Genomic DNA, 22,710 nt, shown 5'->3' with positions numbered 1-22,710 from the left:
GCATTACTGGGCAATTTTAGAAGGGATTGTCAGTTCTGAGTTGATACAGGATTATGAAAATAGTGTGTGCAAATGAATGCTTCTTAAAGGACATCCGAGGTAAAAATAAACTGATGAGAAAATAATTGTATCTATCTATCCTCCTCCTCCTAAAAATGACCCTTTTTTAAGCTATCCCGCAGTTTTATTTTATATTTAAATCTAGTTTTTAAGTTTTTACAGTTTCATTTTTTCTGCTCAAGGACTCATTGAAGTATGCCAGAGCTCATATATATGAATTATTGACCCTTTTAATCTCTTTCCTGCTTTCAGAAGCCAGTTACTGACAGGAAATTGTTTTATGGCTGTTATTACTTATCAGCGAGGGTTATGCTATAGTCTGACCCAGTCCCGACCCAGACAGAAACTGTTACTTACATACCTGATGTTTAAAGGGACTCCGAGCTCACCCAAAAAAAGAAAGTTGTACTCACCAGGGGCTTTCTCCAGCCCAGTGCTGGTCGGGAGGTCCCACGCCGGCGTCCTGGCTCCTCTCCTTCTCCCCGCTCCGGAATGGCTGACAGGCCGCAGCCCGGGCGACAGTCGCCTGAGTGTCGGGCTGCTTCTTCCGCGTATGACGCGGATTACGTCACACGCCGGCCGCCTCGCGTCATCACGCATTAATCGCGCATGCGCAGTACTTTCACGCCGGCCGCCGTGATGACGCGAGGCGGCCGGCGTGTCACGTAATCCGCGTCATACGCGGAAGGAGCAGCCCGACACTCAGGCGACTGTCGCCCGGGCTGCGGCCTGTCAGCCATTCCGGAGCGAGGAGAAGGAGAGGAGCCAGGACGCCGGTGTGGGACCTCCCGACCAGCACTGGGCTGGAGAAAGCCCCAGGTGAGTACAACTTTCATTTTTTTTATGAGCTCGGAGTCACTTTAACTCTTTCAGGCAGAAAAAAGGAACACAGTTTAGTCATTTGTGTGCTTGGCACTGTACATACACATGTCTATCTCATCGTGTCACATGTCACCTGGGTTGTCCATTAACCACTTGAGGGCCACAGTGCTAAACCCCCCAAAAGACCAGGCTGTGTTTTTAGTAATTGGCCACTGCAGCTTTAAAGTGAACCGAGCACCTTTTTAGCACTCAGGACATTTCTATAGCACATGAAAAATACATGCCAACAATCTGTTTCATTATTAAAATAAACTTGTATTTTACCTTGTATTTTACAATCAAAGGAGTTTTAATAGCCTGTTTCAGCAGCTTGACCATCCACAGAAATCTCAGGAAGCTAATTGTTTTATTGAGCTAATTACCCAGAAGAAAACAATCTCTTTTCAACAACAAAGGCGGTGGGTAATTAGGACTGTTTCTTTAAAAACATTGTCTGTTTCAAACAGTCCTAATTATCCACCCCCTTTGTTGTTGAAAAGAGATTGTTTTCTTCTGGGTAATTGGCTCAATAAAACAATTAGCTTCCTGAGATTTCTGCGTACGGTCAGGTTGCTGAAACAGCCTATTAAAACTCCTTTGATTGTAAAATACAAGGTAAAATACAAGTTTATTTTAATAATGAAACAGATTGTTGGCATGCATTTTTCATGTGCTATAGAAATGTCCTGAGTGCTAAAAAAGTGCTCGGTTCACTTTAAGGCCAAGCTGCAGGGCCGCACAACACAGCAGACGAGTGATCCCCCCCTATTCCCCCCACCAACAGAGCTCTCATATTTATGTTCTTTTTTTTAAATTATTTCTTACTAGTTTTTTTTTAAACCCTCCCACCCCCCAGCCGGCCAATCCTGGCGATCGGCTGTCATAGGCTTCTGCCTAAGAGAGCCGATTGTTCTCTTGTCCCCCAGGGGGAGAGCCGTGTGACTCGGCTGTCCCCAGTACAGCGCTTCTGCTGATCGCAGCGCTGTACATATAAATAAACGGCGATTACGCCGTCTAACAGTCTGCAAAATGGGACGGAGTTCCGGCCCCCGAGATGGAGATGCGCGCGCACCCTTCGCGCGATCTCCTTCAGTAGCCGGCTCCAGGTCCTGACGCCCATTGGCGTGGGGCAGTCTTAAGTAGTTAAAAACAGAGCAATCCAATCCTGCAAAGGTGGAATATGATTGGTCATTTTTAAGCTGCATACATTTCCATGAAAATTAGCCTAATCCTGTATCAACTCAGAATTATGTGCATCTCATTGACCATCCCTACCGGTACTACTAGTAAGCATTAGCCAAGCAATGATTTATATTATTATTATTATTATTTTTCAGAACTCTGAAGTGGGAATTTGTTTATTTGAAGCCACCTGAAAGTTGCTGTTAATTACTTGATTTTGTGGATTTTTGCATCTCATTGATCATTGTTATTATTTTTTTTATTTATATAGCACCAACATCTTCTGTAGTGCTGTGCATAGTGCAAAAGAAATATTGGGGAACATATATACATGAGAAGTTCAAGACTCTGCGTGATCATGACATCTAGCAATACCAGTATAAATACATACATAGTTATTGTGTGGTTTGAGACAGTGGCGTAGCTAAAGAGCTGTGGACCCCGATGCAAGATCTACGTTGGGGCCCCCGAAGCACTCTATACATAATAATTGATACGGCGCACCAAAACCTGCCAATGGCAACTACAGTGTTAGAGGTGCAGGAAGGGGGTAGGGAACAGTTTGTTAACGATTACCACTATTCAAAGTATCTATAGAAGTGATAATTATGAGCACAAAACCAATAGAGAGCTAATACTGTAGTTGAGGGAGGACCCTGATGCGGTTGCAACCTCTGCACCTCCTATTGCTACGCTCCTGGTTTGAGATATCACTAAAATTGATTACATATTAATACGATAAATTACAGCAAAAAAGAAACACTAGGAGGAGGTCCCTGCCCTTGCGAATTTACAATCTAGAGGGTAGTGGGGTGGAGACACTAGTGAAGGAGTTAGCAGATGAGGTTGTGAGCCTCCATTGCTACAGCAAATAATAGGCTTGTGTTATTATTCCTACGTCCTAGCTTAGCTGCATTAGTAAACTAGAGATAGTCATTGAGAAACACATAATTCCGAGTTGAAACAGGATTATGGAAATTTTGTATAAAAATGTACGCAGGTTGAAAATAGACTAATTGAGTTGCATCTTGGCGCGATCAGATTGGTCCATTTTAGCTGTATACATTTGCATACAGAATTTGCATAGTCCTGCATCAACTTGAAATTATTTGCATCTCTTTGACCATCCCTAGTAAAAATATAAGCACAGTAGAACATGGCGAGATGAATAACTGCTTCCTTCTTCAATAGACCACATAACATTCCTGAAATAAAACAGAATAAGTTTACCAGACACTGTAAGGTCTAAAGGACACCTGGAGTGAGAGGGATATGGATACTGCTATATTTATTTCCTTTTACACAATGCAAGTTCCCTGGCAGCCCTGCTGATCCTCAGCCTTTAATACTTTTACTCATATGCCATGAACAAGCATGCAGCTCTGATGTAACTGACTGAAGTGTGACTGCATTAGCCACATGCTTGTTTCTGGTGTGATTCAGACACTACTCCAGCCAAATAGATCAGCAGGGCTGCCAGGCAACTAGTATTGTTTAACAGAAAATAAATATGGCAGCCTCCATATGTGTCTCATTTCAGGTGTTAAGACTGCAGATAATCAGTTGTGCTGGCCTAGTACCTCATAGTGTTGGGTTAGGAATCATACTTCACGCCTTCCACCCCCATTTGATGTGACAAGACATTATTCTTATTCGTTTTGCTGCCCTGTCATGTTGGCCTGTACTAATGCCTAATAATAGAATGTTCCAGATGTCTACAAGTATAGCTAACCATCAGAAACAATGGCAGACACAGATAACTTCCACATGAATGCTGCATTCACAGGCGATGGGTGCGGCAGAGCCGCTGAAACTGGCTCTCTTTGGCTATTACTCCACTCCATAAAAAATTGTGCCTTTTCCTCCCTTTATACTCATCCAGTTGAGCTTTCATAGTTTAGGAATCTGTCCTATGACGGGACATTTTATTGCTTCATCCAGCAGTCAGTTTGTTTTTTGGGGATGGCATTTAAACTCCTCAGCAGAGGCTATTTTTAATTTTCGTTTCCACCCAGAAATTACTTCATGGCATTTACAGTAGCAGCTCCGCCACCAACGAGAAGAAAAAGCCACAGGTTCCGTCAACATTGCAGCCCTCTGTTTATTTCCCGACATCCAGATAAAACTCTCTATTTACACTCCGGCTTTCATAGTTTCCATTTCTGAAGGAGCAGTCATTTTCCAGGCAGGAATGCCAGAGCCTGCTCTGTCCATGGCTAGGTAGGCTGCTGGCCTGGGCACGCGCGCTCCTGAGCCCTTACAGACAGTCTGAGGCATCCGCACGGAATCATTGCCCAAGTTAAGTGGTGGAGCTGAGCTTTGAAATGTTAAATTACAGGTTGTTGTATTTTATTTATTTTTTTAACCGAAAAAATCTGTTGATTCTGAAACATCATAATTTGTCGAAAGAAATATTTGTCTGTCTTCAGCTTTTCCATTTTAATTTCAAATAAAATATACACTTGTATGACTGAGTTTATGCTGGCAGAAGGCTGTGGCTATTTAATAGCCAATGCAAAAATATGAATATAGTAATCTTTCTATGGGAAATATGTAGCCATTCAATCTTAATGGATGGCAATGGGGAGGTCAGGGTAATTACTTTGTCATCTAAAAGTAGTTTAAAAAGTCAGTACAAGTCAACTCAAAGACTACATTTCTGACTTTTTGAAAGAGTTGAGAATGATTAAGATCTTTGTCAGATTATTTTACTTATTTTTTTTTCCTGTTTTGCTCACTGCTAGTGTGATTCACCCTCATTTCCTGTCCCAAAGAGTTTGGTATCTATCCCGGCTGGAAAGTAAAGGAAGTGGAAATCTTCTTTTTATAAGTGACTGGCTGTGAGATTTATCGCCTCTTTAAAAATGTTATACTTTTTTTTCTTTTTATTCAACCAACTATGACGGGTCTGGAAGTCATGTAAAAGCTCACAGGAATGAAAACAGTTGGGGGGAAAAAAAACAAAGCAAGAAAAAAACAGTTTTACTGTGAAGGAGGAGTCGCACTGTCTGCTTGGAGGGGTGACCCCAGGGTTCAGTTTTCCTCTAAGTAAGTTTGAGGGGATTTTGGAGCAGTGGTATACCTACCATAAGGCTGCAGGTGCTCACAGCACCCTGTGTAGCCATGGCTAGGGGTGCCACTGTGGTGCTCAGTCACTGTGTTCTTCCACCTGGGACCTTATTAAATAGTTTGGGCAATATTCGGGAAAAAAGCAGCAGGCAGTGCAGGTGACTGTACTACTTCCTGCTCTAAATGTAGAAGCCCCCCCCTTCTGTTTCATGGTTAATGTGTCTCCTCACTCTCTACACACAGCCTGCAGTGAGTGAATGTGCAGAGCTGCAGGGTGAGTAGAGCGAATGATTGCTGTGCTGCAACTGGGACATTAGTAGGGAGAGGTGGCAAGATGTGTTTAGTGCTTCAGAAGTTGCCTGTCATTAGTGGCCATGTGTACTGGCTGCTTTAATACCAGAGTGCCCTGGACTATTGATTATTTATCCTGTTCAGAGTAATTAATCAATTTTGCAGGGCAGACTGCTGTTGCAGAAGCCAGTGACATAGGTGCTGACAGCCGACTTCTGTAGTGAGCAGAGAAGCAAGCTCCAGGTAACTTAGATTAGCTTGACTGCAGGTAATCTTATCTCCTTTCCCTGCTCCTCCTCCCACCCTGTCGTCTTCCCCGTTGACCCTTTCCTCTTTCCAGATTTTATTGGCTTCTTTTAACAGCATGTCCCTGTCAAACAGCACTGGTGATGTCTGCAGTCCTGGTGAGAGGTCTTCCTGCCATTTCTCCTCTCCCACTAGTGTCTCTATCTTGTGCCTCTACCTCTTTATTCCCTCCTCCTCCTATGCACCCCTCTCTTTCGTATATATCCCCCTTTTCTGACTGTCCTCAGAGGAGCTCACAATCTAATTGTACCATAGTCATAGACTAATGTCCTATCATATTATTATTGTATATTTATATAGACATCTTCTGCAGCACTGTATGGAGTACAGAGTTTCAGAACGGTTAGGTCCACATCCTGACGACTCATTTTCACGCTCGCTCGGTGCCCCAACCCGTCAACCCTCCCAGCATTTTTTTTTGGGGGGGGGGGGGAGCTATAAATAGTCAACACCGGGTGTCAAATTCCCTAGATATGCCACTGTTTTGGAGGAATGGAGGGTGTTTTGAAATATTTCAGTAACACCACCACTATTTGCAAAGCGCCTAACATAGGACTCAATGCACTTGAGTAGTTGGTTCAGAACATCATTCCAAAATCTCTCAAACACCACACTTCAGCAAGTAACCTGCAGACATGGTCGGGGAGCGTTCACTTTGTGTTTATATTTTGCTGACATCTTCTGCAGCACTTTATATAGTCTTGTCACTGACTGTCCCTCAGGCTCACAATTGAATCCCTACCATGGTGATATGTCCATCACAGTCTAGGGCTAATTTCAGGGAGAAGGCAAATAACCTATCTGTATGCTTTTGGAATGTGGGAGGAAACTGGAGTGACTGGAGGAAGCCCATGCAGACACAAGGGGGGCAGATAATTCCCTGGCTGGGATTCGAAAACACGTCACAAGAACAGCACAGACTGAAGCTAGTTTCCTATTGGAATAAGTACAGTGTAACAGCTTAAATACTGGGGATAGCATGTGCACAATGTTAATACCCGCTTTGGTGGTGCCAGGAAGGTAATTTGGGCATGGGGCACCAGATTTCAACTATGAAGCCGAACTCCTGCTAGTGGTCCAGTTATAGAGGTTTGGGAAGAACTCTGTGTGGCTGTTGACATATTGGTATCGAAGTCAGACTGCAGACTTTTGGTTCCAAGCTCCCGAACTCGGTTCATGAGGCATAGCAGTGTTATTGTGGTAATGTCGCTCGGCTTTACTGTAGCTGAGTGCCATTCGGCTCCATGAAGAGCGTTGTTTTAGCACTGTATGGAAGGAATACTCACGACTTGCAGGAGTAGTGATCTGAGTCTATGTGGTGCTATTGGTGCTACTCTATGGATCCATCGGAGATGCGCTCAGTGTTGTTGCAAAATGATTTGGCCAGCCGGCTGTGGAGTGATCTCGCCTCTCAGATGTGCTGGCTTGCTCTTATAGGTTATGTGTTTGTAGTTGTGTCCCCTTAAGCCAGGGACTGGGCTTGTGGTAGATGTCATCACTATGGATGTTCCTCTCCCCCGGCCGGCTTGGTAAGATGTCACTTCTCTCTGCCTCTATCAATCACGAACACACCACATTCTGCAGGTGCTCAGTGATGGAAGCTAGGGCTGCGGTGTATGTCTTTTCCCTGTGTGGGGGATAGGCTGGGCAGACTAGCAATAACCAGGAGAGAGCAGAGACTGCACTCTGCAGTTGCTCGCCTGCTGGTAGTGTATGGGAGGGCTGTATTATGCAGTGACGTATAGTGCAAGGAGGATACAGAGATCTGTGCTAGATGAAAACCTTTTTTACACATTTCAAGGGGATAGCATGCCCCTTATTCCTCAGGCAAATTGGGCACATATAGGGGGAGGTTAGTGTGAGGATTAGGTTACTTTAAGTCGTAGCAGAATATCAGTAAAATTGATATTCTACTATCTGCACTACTTGCACCCAGGCATCTTTGCTAATCGCATGCGTTCCTACACCCCTGAGCTGTATCCTCTGATGTAAAGGGAACCTAAACTGAGAAGGATATGGATTTTTCCTTTTTAAAATAATACCAGTTGCCTGATTCTCCTGCTGATCATGTGTCTTTAATATTTTTAGCCACAGCCCTTCAACAAGTATGCAGATCAGGTGCTCTGACTGAAGTGTGACTGGATTAGCTGCATGCTTGTTTCGAGTGTGATTTAGCCACTACTGCAGCCAAAGAAATCAGCAGGACTGACAAGCAACTGGCATTGTTTAAAAGGAAACATCCATATCCCTCTCAGTTAAGGGGTTTTATGACTGCAGTCCTTAAGTGGTTAAGGTTCCCTTTAAATTCATCTGATTTACTTTACATTAAAGAGAAACTCCGACCAAGAATTTAACTTTATCCCAGTCAGTAGCTGAATACCCCCTTTTACATGAGAAATCTATTCCTTTTCACAAACAGACCATCAGGGGGCGCTGTATGGCTGATATTGTGGTGAAACCGCTTCCACAAGAAACTCTGAGTACGTACTCTTGGCAGTTTCCTGTCTGTGAACCCTGTTGCATTGTGGGAAATAGCTATTAACAGCTGTTTCCAACTGCCATAACAGCAAGCAGCAGCTACATCACTTGCCAGCAGTATATGATAAATATCAGAATATAAATCGGGGATTTAAAATATTTTACAATGGGCAAACACTGACTAAATCATTTACACATAATTATTGTAAAAATGAAGCACTTTTTTATTACATTATTTTCACTGGAGTTCCTCTTTAAAGCTTACACAATTTACTGTTAATAAAACCAACTGACACTTTCTAGCCACCACCAGAAATATATTTCGTATTATAATAATTTCCTTGTGAAGAACATCTTAGGGAAGCATTGAAGGCCTAGCAGCCCTGATACTCAGCTGAGAATAAAATGGAAGCTTGTACTTGTCAGCCTAATATTTTCCCTCCTCTGCTTCATGTCAGGCTTGATTGGTTCCACTGGAACAAATTCCATTAGATTTACTGAACTACTGAGGTAACTTTTTTCTTCCTGGTAATCTCACTCTAGTTACTTCTGTTGAGGTACTAAATCCTCAGACATTTTAGCTTTCTGTCAGTTTTGTTCTTTTTCATTTCCTTTCTCAAAGCCATCAAGCTGACATAGAAACTCATTAATCTGCTTGTTGTGAAATGCGATAATTGGTAGTGACATTTTTGAGTTAATATGCACAGACACATTGAGCCACTAGATGGGGCTGACAAGAGCTTGGAACTACAATTGAGCAATAACTTCCAAAACAAAATGTATTTATAAGGGAAAAAAAGGTATTTATACTTTAGTGGTAGAAAGTGTAAAATAGAACAAATGAACACATAGGAAGTATTGTGTTTAGTAATTTAGTTATCAGAAACCAGTGCTTAAAGAGAACCCGAGGAGGGGTTCTGAGAATAAAATCCCCATACAGAGGCTGGGTCTGTCTATAGAGCCCAGCCTCTTGCTATATAGATCGCCCCTAAGCCCCCCTGCGCTCTGTAATCCCCCCATAAAACACAGTCGCACTTCTGACACGCAGCTTGTCAGAGCGCGCTGTGTTTACCTCTACTCTGTCAGTCTCGGCGCTCTCCCCGCCTCCTGCATCGCTCCAGTCCCCGTCCACATCCCTTCCCTCGCAGCTGATTGGAGGGAAGGGATGCGGGCGGGACCGGAGTGATGCAGGAGGCGGGGAGCAGCCGAGACTGACAGAGGAGAGGTAAACACAGCCGCACAGCGCGGCTGTGAGTTATGGGGTATTGCAGAGCGCAGGGGGGCTTAGGAGCGATCTATATAGCAACAGAGGCTGGGCTCTATAGACAGACTCTGTATGGGGATTTCATTCCCAGAACCCCGCCTCGGGTTCTCTTTAATGTTTGTGAATGAGTTATCGGTCTGTCATGGCTTCAGTTCACTAAGAATTACTGTATGCGGCAAAGCTGCAAACAGCTGATTTTACCAAACATTTAGTGAAATGTCATTTCGCTAATTTTGTTCCTGCATGGAAAACTGAAATGACTGACTTGTGATGTAATACCTCATAGGTGTCAATTCACAAAGATTATCATGTGCTGTAACACAAGTGAGATGTTCCGTGTCTCCAGCCTGGAGCTGTCAATAAGTGTGAATTCACAGAGATTATCACATGCGGTAACACAAGTTAGATGTTCGGTGTCTCCAGTCTGGAGCTGTAAGTAAATGTGAATTCACAGAGATTATCACATGCGGTAACAAGTGAGATGTTCCGTGTCTCCAGCCTGGAGCGGTCAGTAAATGTGAATTCACAGAGATTATCACATGGGGAAACACAAGTGAGATGTTCCGTGTCTCCAGCCTGGAGCTGTCAATAAGTGTGAATTCACAGAGATTATCACATGCGGTAACACAAGTTAGATGTTCGGTGTCTCCAGTCTGGAGCTGTAAGTAAATGTGAATTCAGATTATTACATGCTGTAACACAAGTGAGATGTTCCGTGTCTCCAGCCTGCAGCTGTCAATAAATGTGAATTCACAGAGATTATCGCATACGGTAACACAAGTGAGACATTTGGTGTCTCCAGCCAGGAGCTGTCAGTAAATGTGAATTCTCAGAGATTATCACATGCAGTTACACAAGTGAGATGTTTGGTGTCTCCAGCCAGGAACTGTCAGTAAATGTGAATTCACAGAGATTATAACATGCGGTAACACAAGTGAGATGTTCGGTGTCCCCAGCCTGCAGCTGTCAGTAAATGTGAATTCACAGAGATTATCACATGCGGTAACAAGTGAGATGTTCGGTGTCTCCAGTCTGGAGCTGTCAGTAAATGTGAATTCAGATTATCACATGCGGTAACACAAGTGAGATGTTCCGTGTCTCCAGCCTGGAGCTGTCAGTAAATGCGAATTCTCAGAGATTATCACATGCGGTAACACAAGTGAGATGTTCCGTGTCTCCAGCCTGGAGCAGTCAGTAAATGTGAATTCACAGAGATTATCACATGGGGAAACACAAGTGAGATGTTCCGTGTCTCCAGCCAGGAGCTGTCAGTAAATGTGAATTCACAGAGATTATCACATGTGGTAACACAAGTGAGATGTTCGGTGTCTCCAGCCTGGAGCTGTCGGTAACTACAGCAATTCGGAGGGTTATAGAAGAGAGGAAATAGAGCACAGGAAAAGTGACCACTAATTACACTATTCAGGAAAATAAGAAAGTTGTTAATAACATCATTCCACAATATTATTATGTTGCAATTAAAAAAGGTTATCGAGATGTAGGGCTCTTTCACATCAGAGCTTGCGTTGGAGAACGCTCAAAGCATACGTTTGTTGTATGCGTTTTAATGCGTTTTGATATGCGTTGCACTGCAGTGAGTGTGCGTTTTTAATCCGTTTTCAGTGCGTTACAGCACATAGAAAAACGCAGGTAATTTTTTTTTTCTTTTAGTTTTCAACTTTCTACATTGTTCCTCTGTTGCATTCTGGGACGAATTGCCTGCGTTAAGGGCTCTTTCACATTAGGGCAGATTTTCTGCGTTTCAACGCAACGGGTAAAGTTTGCGTTACCCAAGGTGAAATGAAAGTCCATAGACTTTCATTTTAGCTTTCACATATAACGCAGCCTTTTCGTGCGTTGCGTTACACTGCACCCAGGCGCAGTTTTTCGGCCGACGCTAGCTTTATGCGTTACAATGTTAGTCAATGTAAAACGCACACTATGCACGTTTTTAATCCGTTATAATGGTTTTGAGCGGTTACAAATTTGTTAATTTTATGCAGCTTGCACTTTACTTGTCGGTATAATAAAAAAACAATGCTGCCTATATCACATATTTCATTCATTCATACACACTAAGAGTTTCTCTCCTTTTTTTGCTGATAACAGCCTATGGTGCAGAGGTATATCCACGCTAAAGGTCACAACAGGGCCTAGTTCAAGAGTAATTATGGAGAAACAGAAGCCGAGGGGGAAGGGGGGGTGGAGCAATGCACATCGTGTACGATCCACACGGCAACATGAATGTCCATAGACTTTCATGTTACCATTCACAATACAGGTGTGCGTTCCCATGCATGACGATGTAATGCTTCTGGAACATTTTATCGCACAACTCACACATTTCCCGATGGGTATGGCTGCCGACGTCTGCCCTCTAGAGCACCACAACGTGTATTCTGTGCAATGGCCGCGCAGTGGCAACGCATGCATGAAATTGTGTCAGTGTATGCGCTCTGTAGTGTGAATGAGCCCTTAAGCTAATGCACTTTTGTCTGTTAAAGAAACTGTTTGCCCCGTATGGAAGAATAGACTTGTTTGGATCTTATTACATCCTTATTAATGTGAACCAAACGTAGCATGTTTGTTATATAAATTCCATGCGGTATGCATTCCCTCAAGCCAGTGCAACTGGGAATAAATTACTTGTGACAGCAGATGAGGGAGGAGAGATCGAGTGTCTCCTGTAAGCATTATCTGCTGGATCATTTCCAAAAGAACCTCATCAGCCAGCAGGAAATCTTTCACTCTCTGCAGCCAGCCACCTTACCTGGGGCCTGCCTGTGGCATTCAAAGAGAACCTGTCACTGGGTTTCACAATGCAAATTGTTACCAGCTCATAAAAGCAAAAGGTGCTTACTCAGACACTTACAACAGAATCAAACATCAAGTAAATAAATCAGTTCAGGATCGAAGCACAAGGAGAACAAGAGACAGTAAAGCTTTGGGGGCAGCTGTTAAAGGACAACTGAAGTGAGAAGAATATGGAGGCTGCTATAGGTTTTCCTTTACAACAATACCAGTTGCCTGGCAGCCCTGCTGATCTACTAAGTTGCAGCAGTGTATGAATCACACCAGAAACAAGCATGCAGCTAATCTTGTCCGATCTGACAATATTGTCAGAGACATCTGATCTGCTGCATGCTTGTTCAGGGTCTCTGGCTAAAAGTATTAGAGGCAGAGGATCAGCAGGATAGTCAGGAAACTGGAATTGCTTAAACGGAATTAACTATGGCAGAATCCGTATACCTCTTGCCTCATGCGTCCTTTAAAGACCGACTTGGGCATGCATCTAACGTGTGTACAGCATCCGCCCGATGTCGCCTAAAGATCCAGCATCTTGATCTTCAGCAATGTGCAGCCCCTGAGTGCATTGTACCCCTGCTCCCCCCTCTTCAGTAACAGACTTATATTCTGCTATTGTTACAAGTAAGAGCCCATTTCCACAAGCGGATGATGTGATGATCGCATTGTGCCGCGGGTACTTACGGTGTACTTCTGGATGTCAGGATGCAGCTTCCTTTTAGCACTAACGGGAATATGATCCATGCTGTGAGAATCTGCAGCATGCACCTTATTCTTTTCCCGGGCAGCATTGCATTGCACTGCAAAATTAGCAGGAAATGGAAACTATTCCATTGACTTGCATTGGTTTCAATTCGACGCAATGCAATGCGATGATCACATCTATCATGGCCAGTGGAAGTGGGCCCTTAGCTTGGAGACAATGTTCTGATTTAATAGATTTTTTTTATGTCCTTCTGCGGTCCCCAAGTCACCCTCAGCAACCCTCTGTCAACTGTATGTGTCGCCCCGGATCACGCTCCAGTGCACGGGAGCTGTCTGCACTTGCACAGCTAAGTAAATTTCTACTGCATATGTGCAGAACTATCCCAGCAACAGGAGCGGGATCGGGAGGCGCGCAAGTCAGGGACACATATGCACAATAGCATGTGACTGGCCCAGTCGGCCACCTTTCCGAGGAGCACTACGGCTGACTGGAGGATTGCGGAAAGGCGGCAAGGGCAAAGAAGGATTGCAAAGGGCTGGAAGAAGCCACAGTTAGTCTTTTTTCCCTTTAAGTACTCTTTAACCTTTACCATTACTAGAGTGCTGTCCTGCAGGAAACTCATTAGAAGCAGCCTTAAAGAGTACATGAGCCGAAGCTCGAGTACACCACATCAGATACTTACCGAAAGAGAGGGAAGCCTCAAGATCCTATTGAGGCTTCCCTCCCTGCTGTGTTGTGCCCCGTTGCTGAGCGCGGCCTCCCATAAGATTAGCAAATGCATTGTCGCTAATCCTAATGGGGCCGCGCAACTCTTCCTGCCTCAGCATGGCGGCGCACTAGCTGACCCAGCCCGCCCATGCATGCGCAGCGAGCCGGAGGTGTGGACTCCGTGGTACTGCACACGTGTGGGCGGGCTCGTGCAGCCACTGTGCGGCCCAACATCAAGAAGAAGAGCTGCACAGCCCAGATGTGGATAGGGGTTGCGCTCAACAACGAGAGGCTTTTGATCAGTAAGGGAAGCCCCAGTGGGGTCCTGAGGCTTCCCTCTCAAGGTATGTATGCCCTTTTGATCCCGAGCTTTTGCTCTGGATCATTTTAAAGGAAATCTGAGGTGAAAATAAACTCGTGAGATAAAAAATTGTATCTGTCCTCCCACTTGAAAATTACTTACTTTTTAGACTCCCACAGTTTTATTTTCTTTGTAAAATCTAAAAAAGTAGCTTTAATTTCGTATTAGTTTGCTAATTGCACAGAAAATACATGTACAAGATTGCAAAAAACCTATCTCACATGCCAAATGTTCCACTCCTCGGACGTCAACTGTGGCCAGCAGTGGACATCAACAAGGGTACATGGTGGGTCTGTAATCCAGGCAAGCGCTGGGTGATAAATAATGACAATTCATTTCAACACACCAGTGTGTTTTTGTCCAATCAGGCTGTCGAAACACAATGTGCAAACTAAATTAACCACTTAATGACAACCAGACTTATAAAAATGTCCTGCTAGAGCCTCTAAGCGGCTCCAGGACGTTTTTATAAGTCAAACAGTGCTGCTGCCGCTGTGCGCGTGCATGTGAGATTAGTGAGAGAGAAAAACACCATAGAAAAAATACACCTTTATTTCCAAATAATATATTGTCACCATACTCTGTGCTAGGGACATAATTACAATGTTGTGATAACCAGGACAAATAGGCAGATAAAATGTGTGAGTTTTATGTATAGTAGCAGTGTTTAAATTAAAACTATAGGGGATGAAATTGGAGAAATAGTGTATTTTTTAATTTTTTTTCCTTGTTTTTCCCTTTAAAATGCATAGAAAATAAAGTACGGTAATTACTGAAAACAGATATCAACCTCAAAAGCCTAATTGGTGGTGAAAAAAACAAAATATAGATCATTTCATTGTGATTAGTAGTGATTAAAGGAATACTTAAGTCTGCTAAAAAAAAAATGACTTTTACTCACCCGGGGCTCCCCTCAGCCCCCTGCAGCTGAACTGTGCCCTCGCCGTGTCCCTCCGATGCGCCTGGACTCGCCGGCGGCCACTTCCGGTTTGGCTGTCACTGGCCGAGAGGCTGGGAACGCGGCTGATTAGCCGCGTTCCCGGCCGCAATAGCATTATAGAGTGCGCTATTGCGGCCCGGAACGCGGCTAATCAGCCGCGTTCCCAGCCTGTCGGCCGGTGACGGCCAAGCCGGAGGTGTCCGTCAGCGAGTCCAGGCGCATCGGAGGGACACGGCGAGGGCACCGTTCAGCTGCAGGGGGCTGAGGGGAGCCCCGGGTGAGTAAAAGTCATTTTTTTTCTAGCAGACTTAAAGAGGAACTGTAACGACAAAACGGCCCCTGGGGGGTACTCACCTCGGGTGGGGGAAGCCTCCGGATCCTAATGAGGCTTCCCACGCCGTCCTCCATCCGTCAGGGGTCTCGCTGCAGCCCTCCGTGCAGCGGTGACGTAATATTTACCTTCCTGGCTCCTGCGCAGGCGCTCTGACGGCTGTTGGCGCCGAAGTAGGCGGAAATACCCGATCGCCGTCGGGTCTGCTCTACTGCGCAGGCGCAAGTTTCCGGCGCCTGCGCAGTAGAGCGGACCCGACGGAGATCGGGTATTTCCGTCTATTTCCGTGCCGAAAGTCGCCACAGCGCCCCCGCTGGAGCCAGCAAAGGTAAATATTGAACTGACAGTCGGCACAGTCGCCGGCTGTTCGGAGGGCTGCAGCGAGACCCCCGTGGGACAGAGGACAGCGTGGGAAGCCTCATTAGGATCCGGAGGGTTCCCCCACCCGAGGTGAGTACCCCCCAGGGGATCTTTTTAATGTTACAGAGTCTCTTTAAGTATTCCTTTAAGCTATTGGCAAATGAAAGGGATGAGCACTGAAAGGTGAAAATCGCTCTTGTCCTTTAGGGTAAAAACCGCTTTGGGGTGAAGTGGTTAAAGGAATTACAGTTAGACACCATAGAAGGCACTCTCTTCTCTCTTTTTTTTTTTTTTTTTTTTTTCTTTCTGATACAGACACCTGTCAAATCCCATCACTTAGAGAGCTGCTCTGGACACTACCTTTCCTCCTCTTATTGTCTGACACTATGGAGAGCTGGTTCACTTTGTACATGTTATGCTTTAGTCCTGGTTGTAACACAGAACTGGCATACAGTATATTAGTCCACTGGAGACAAACTGTCATTTGCATTCCTGAATGGTTGATTCTTTCAGGTAGAAAAAAGAAAAGGAACACAGTATATCGATTTATGTGCATGGCACTGTACATACACATGTCTAACTCATCATGTCACACGTCCCCTTCAGGACACTTCAAAGGGAACCTGTAGTAAATAAACAAATGAGATAATTAATGTGTAGTACTGATGATAAATATAAGAACAGTAACTTAGAAATGAGTCTCATATTTTTATTTCCAGTTTAATGAGCTTAAGATTGCATCAGATTGCATATAATCCACTCTCTGCTATGTTATGCTGAAAAATAAATCAAAGTAAGGACCCCTTGAACTTGCCTGCACTAAAACCTTATTATTTTATTCTCAATGACCGATAACAGGCTTTTTGCTTCTATTTGCTCTTCAGGAAACCAAACTAAATTCAACAAGGTGTTCAAGAAGTTATTTTGCATAGATCATAACTCCAGTGTTTCATTCTTGCTGTTGTGAGAAACAAGCAATTTCTTAGTAGGGCTAAAAGCATATGTGTATCTCATCGTGTCACACTCCGTGTTATTTGCCCTCTTAAAACAGAACGTATTTGCTTAAAGTGAGGAACCATGGTTTCCCACAATGCATATTCAGTAGTGATGCATTGTGGGAAATCATGGTTCCTCACTTTAATCTGAATTATCGCAAATACCTTGTGTTTTAAGTGGGCAAATTGCACTCAGTGTTGCTTTATAGTAGGAGGGGTTTTTAGTCTCTTTTAGTCCCTTATACTTTCCCAGCAGTTCTGGGTCACCTTGAGCTGCTTGAGTCTTCTGTCATCATGTCACATGTCACTTCTTGTATGCTTTAATTAGTTAAAAAGTGTTCCTGGTCAAATGGTGGTGTTTTTCCTTACAGAGGATTACCCCAATGGTACCTGGCTGGGTGATGAAAACAACCCTGAGACACGTGTCAGATGCCCAATCACAGCAGCCGACATGCTACACATCAGCACCAACTGCCGTACAGCAGAGAAGATGGCGTTAACGCTGCTTGATTACCTCTTTCACCGTGAAGTACAGGCGGTCTCCAACCTATCAGGACAGGGAAAACATGGCAAGAAACAGCTCGATCCACTGATGATCTATGGCATACGGTGTAAGTAAGAAAACATGCTACATTGAAAGGATATATCTCTTCAAAACATATGCTTCTTTTCTATGCAGATGCCAACATACAAAGACTTTTTGTGTCTAAAGGTTCCCATTAACAATCCAATTTCCTGAATGATTGACTATCCGATCGTTGCAATCGATCAGAAGTGATTGTTAGGACCACTAAAGGAGGAGAAAAGGATAAGCAATCCAATCAGACGGAAATAATGGTTCAGAAATTGAGATACTTCTTTTTTGTGTTTAATTGTGCTTTGATAAATGGGGCTTTTGTCACATTCCTGTGTCAAGCAACCTTTAGTTGTTCAGTTGCTATTCAGTAGAGTCAGACTCTTAAATCCCATAGACCACACAGCAGACCAGGCCACTTTATCCTCTACTGCCTCGCAAAGCTCATCCAAGCTCATGTTTGTTATTTCCATGATACTATCTAGCCACCCCATCCTCTGCTGCCCCCTTCTTCTTTTACCCTCAATCTTTCCCAACACCAGGATCTTCTCCAATGAGTCCTGCCTTCTCATTGTGTGTCCAAAGTAATTCAGCTTCAGCATAGCTCCTTCTTATGAACAGTTAGGGGAAATTTCTTTAAGATTTGAATGGTTGCATTTTTTTGCAGTCCAAAGGACTCTTAGAAGTCTTTTGCAGCACCACAGTTTTGAAGGCGTTGATTTTTAATCGCTCAACCTTCTTTATGGTCCAACCCTCACAACCATACATTACTACCAATCAACTTTTAGGTACCAGCAATATAATCTTGCATTTTGATGTGGCTTATAGAAGTGCTTTCTACACTTTAATGCTATCACTGGGAACTGTCTGCAGCTTGTCAAATCCATAACTCCACTGTAAGGAACCAGCTGTTTTGATAGCTCAAACATCATGATGATAGATTGGGTTTAAATAGCCTAATGATGTGTAGCAGTAGATTATGACAACACTCATACCTTTCTGTAGACCTCACCCAGTGAGCTCGCACAACTGAGCACCACAGTGTTTCTAACCCAGCTCAATTTACAGTAAATTGAAGGCAACCTCCACCACACCCTGCTCTTACCGACATTATGTTCAATCTGATTAAAGCAGGTCTTATGGGAATTAATTGTATTCAGTATCAGCCCCCACCCTATTTTATTTCTTGTTTTGCTAGGCAATAACAACAGTAATAGGATATGCTAGTAAAACTCCCCTTTCTACCCTTCTTACTTCTGGTACAGATAGGCAGGACACACACATGCACGCACGCATGCACGCACGCACGCACGCACGCACGCACACACACACACACACACACACACACACACACACACACACACGCGCCAGCGCGCTGGGCTGACTTAGCCTAGCCTCTTTGCACCAGGAGGACGAATGGCACTACAAAGGGTATTTGATAGCTTTTTCTACCCATGTCAATATATTGTCTGAAGGTGTAGAGGGGTTTGAGAAGGTTTATTATTATTGTATTTGTAATGCGCCAACATATTACACAGCGCTGCACAATAGATAAATGGGGTTAGCATACAAAAAATAAGATCATGCTAATGGGCAGGTGGGGGAAACAAACCCCACCCTACCCCACTGTTCTCTGCAGAAAAAGGGGTAACACCCCTACACCAAGGATGGACAATATAATGCAAAAATGTAAGTAAACACAGGCACTAATAGAATATAATTCACTAAAATCCAGTTAAAAATGGAGGTAGTGTTAGACTTAATATTGTATACCTTTAGGTAAGTCCAGCACTACCTCAATTCTCAAATGGATTTCAGTGTATTTTAGAGACCTGTGAGGCAGCAACCAGAGTCAACCTGGACCATTATGTGCTCAACAAATATAAAATACTAGTAGAATTTGAATGTCTTCTTGTAAGTTAGCAGCAGGTAGAGATTTGTGGATTACTTTTCTCTTTTAAAAGTGTGTCTGAAATTCAGCTTTTATTCTCGGTCCATAGAATCTGCCTCTTAACTAGTTTACGTAGCTAAGAATGCCTTTTTTATTCCTGCTCTTCCTTTAATAGTTTGGACTGGTTTCCAACGCTCGGGTCACCTGTGGGATGTGCTGTTCCACACAGCCTGCGTGGGAATCCACCTAGGTCACCGCGAGGCCACCCTCGATGGGACTCGCCCTTATCCTCTGTCTATTCTCAACTTGAAACCTCTGAGCTTCAAGTGGGATGACAATGGGAAAGTGTCTCCTCTGTAAAGAAGCAGGCCCCATCCTCCTCAATCTATGACTAACAGCCTCCCACCCCAACCGACGCACATTGTACCGTTTTATTCAATTGGAGATCACTTAAAGAGGGCAAAGGTTCTTCCTCTTCACATCTAAATAAGCTATTATGTTGTGTGTTTAATGTACAGGCGCACTCCCAGCTGGGATGGATTGTGGATTCCCCCTCTTTTGTCTTCATGTAAATGATCTGTTATAGTGGATAGCAGGAAGGTATGCCTGCCACTTCCAAATGTTTGTGTATACGTCAAAAGCAAACAACACAGCATAGTGGAAACAAACACATTACATTCTGGCATAAACAGTCTGGACACAATCAAGAATCGTTTTCTCAAATTTAACGGAGGATGCAGGCAAGCCCTTCCTATGATGAGGGAAGGACTCACTGCCTGAAAACTCATTGTGTCCTTTGGGTGGTTATTCTTCGTTTTGGCACTCGTAGTATCAAAAAGGGAATTACTTATAAAGTCTGAACTAATAAAGGGCCACTATCACAAAATAAATAAATATATAAATAAAAATTAATTTAAAATACATATGTATGCTTTATTATTATGTCATATTTACATACTGCTGATATCTTCCACCGCGCTTTTACAGAGTACATAGTTGTGTCACTAACTGTCCCTCAAAGGATTTCACAATCTAATCCGACCATAGTCATAGTCTAATGTCCTACCATATTATTATTATGTATTTATATAGCACTGACATCTTCCGCAGCACTTTACAGAGTACATAGTCATGTCACTGACTCCTCAGAGGAGCTCGCTATCTAATCCTAATATAGTCATAGTCTAATGCCCTATTATAATATTATTATTATTATGTATTTATATAGCATTGACATCTTCTGCAGCACGTTACAACAGAGTACATAATCATGTTACTGACTGTTCCTCAGAGGATCTCACAATCATATCCTACCATAGTCATAAGGGGCCCATACACCTAACGATTTTCCCGCCGATATACAGCAGATTCGATCACTGATCAAATCTGCTGTGAAATCGTCGTGCAAACGCTGACAGAACGATCGATTTCTGTACGAAATCGATCCCCGTCGATCCGTCCGTGCGGAAGATTTTTCTCGATCGTCGGCGGGTTGGGAGTGCGTCCATAGCGGCGTTCGAATACCCGACGACCAACGCAATACAGAGGAGATATATTACCTGTTCCGGCCGCTGTCTTCTTCTCCGCTCCGGGCTCCAGGGCTGCAGCTTCACTGAACTTCCTGTCCCGGCAGGAAGTTTAAACAGTAGAGCGCCCTCTACTGTTTAAACTTCCCCTGGACAGGAAGTTCAGTGAAGCCAGCCAGACCGGAGACCAGCGCGGAGAAGAAGCCAGCGGAGACCGGGTCTTTTCTTTGCAAGTTTCAGACCTGCTCTGCTGCTGAGGAATTTGCATACATTTGTTATGCAAATTGCCTAGCTGCCTCCTTTGAAGGTTGGCAGTATAAAAGCCTTGTTCTCCCAGAATCCTTTGCTGGTCATCCTTCATGGGTTGTTTCTGATGAACTCTCCTAGAGTATCAGCCCTGTTTGTTTGCTAAAGTTTATCTTGGAGTAATTCTTGGGACTGCACTAGGCAGTTCCTCTAGTGCAGTCAGGTTGCCTTCTGTATTGTCTGTGTTGCCTCACTGCTGCGATTGTCCTGTCGTTAGCGGTGGTCGACAGGAAATCGTTCTGTCTGTCTGGGGGTGCTAACCAGAGCAGTGGTTGCTACTGGTAGCCCCTTCTGTTCATCTGTCTGGATCACACTAGCCTCTAGCGGTAGCAACTGTGGATCCTTCTGATCTGTGTTCCTGGAGCGTAAGCTGGAGCAGCGGTTGCTACTGGCTACCTCATCTGTCTGTTTGTGCTCCTTTGTGTTACTTGTGGCTAGTTAGGGTGGCGTGCGTGTCTCTGTTGCGCTTTTCGTGCGGAGACCGCGCTGTAAACGCGTTTGCTGTTGCGAATGAGTGCGGTGTTCGCGTTTAGCTAGCGTTTGTTATTTTCCTTATCTTTTATTGTTGTTTGCTGTGCCTTTGATACTCTCGTGTTCTGTTCTGATCATCCTTGTGTCACTTCTGGCAAACGTCTCTCTTGCGATTGCGATCCCGCTTTGTTTCTGCGAATGTGTGTTCACCGTCGCTGGGTGGCGACTAGTTTGGGGAACACACATTTAGTCTGTCTCTGTGCTCTTCTCTTTAAGGGCTGTTCAGCCCTGCATTGCTTTAAAGGGATCCAAGCAGCTCTTGGCTTCAAATAGCTGCAAGGGCTGACATTGTTCAGAAGCTCAACCCCTGCTGTTTTACAAGTGCTATTATCCAGGCTAGGTGTGACATTCTTCAACTGTAACTGATGTTTTCTGTTTGAAGTACAATGGGGGTTTGTTTGTGGTCAATTAAGTCTAAAGAGGTAATTTCTTATCTGTTTTCACCATCTCCTGCTCAGGGACCGCAGGTCCTTTGCGGAGGGACAAAGTGGCTAATTTAACTCTTAGATGTAAAAAAATGAGGTAAAATTAGTTTTTTTTTAATAATAAACCACATTTTTAGAATGCATTTTTTATTTGCTATAGAGCTGCCCTGGGTGTTAAAAATGATGCTCGGTTCACTTTAAATCTGTACAATTCCCCACTGACATCTGTGGCCGTGCAGAGGCTGTGCTCGTCTGCACTCCACAGCGCCATCTGCCGGTGGGAATTGCCCTCTGCTGGTGCATTGCACCTAACATGGGTTCCCCTAATTATATGCTTGTGGAGGGTTTCCACTGTGTCATTGCGCATCTTGTGCGCTGACCACGGAAATGATTCCGCAAACGTTACAATTATTATGTATTGATATAGCACTGACATCTTCTGCAGCACATTTACAGAGTACATAGTCATGTCACTGAGTGTCCCTCAGATGAGCTCCCAATCTAATCCTACCATAGTCATAGTCTAGTTTCTTTCCATATTGTTATTATGTATTTATATAGCACTGACCTCTTCTGCAGCACTTTACAGAGTACATAGTCATGTTACTGACTGTCCTCCGAGGTGCTCACAGTGTAATCCTACCACAGTCATAGGCTTCAATTCATCAAGCATTACCGCATTCGGTAATGCTGAAAACAGCTGACTTTACGGAGCACTTAAGAAAATGTCAATTCATCAA

General features: G+C 44.0%; 1 protein-coding gene across 4 annotated transcripts in view; it reads left to right on the top strand.

Annotated features, from left to right (window-relative positions):
• BANP (BTG3 associated nuclear protein) overlaps window positions 1-22,710 on the top strand; it is an 873,745-nt gene that overhangs the window by 447,487 nt on the left and 403,548 nt on the right. For all 4 annotated transcript variants that reach the window (XM_068260652.1, XM_068260650.1, XM_068260649.1 and 1 more), the window contains one exon: window positions 17,089-17,328. In XM_068260652.1, coding sequence (XP_068116753.1) covers window positions 17,089-17,328 — 240 coding nt within the window. The remainder of the gene's footprint in view (window positions 1-17,088; window positions 17,329-22,710) is intronic.

The sequence above is a fragment of the Hyperolius riggenbachi genome, chromosome 11, assembly GCF_040937935.1.
Source record: "Hyperolius riggenbachi isolate aHypRig1 chromosome 11, aHypRig1.pri, whole genome shotgun sequence".
NCBI classification, from domain to species: Eukaryota; Metazoa; Chordata; class Amphibia; order Anura; family Hyperoliidae; genus Hyperolius; species Hyperolius riggenbachi.
The sequence above is the reverse complement of the archived record's forward strand: the minus strand, read 5'-3'. Positions and strand labels throughout refer to the sequence as shown.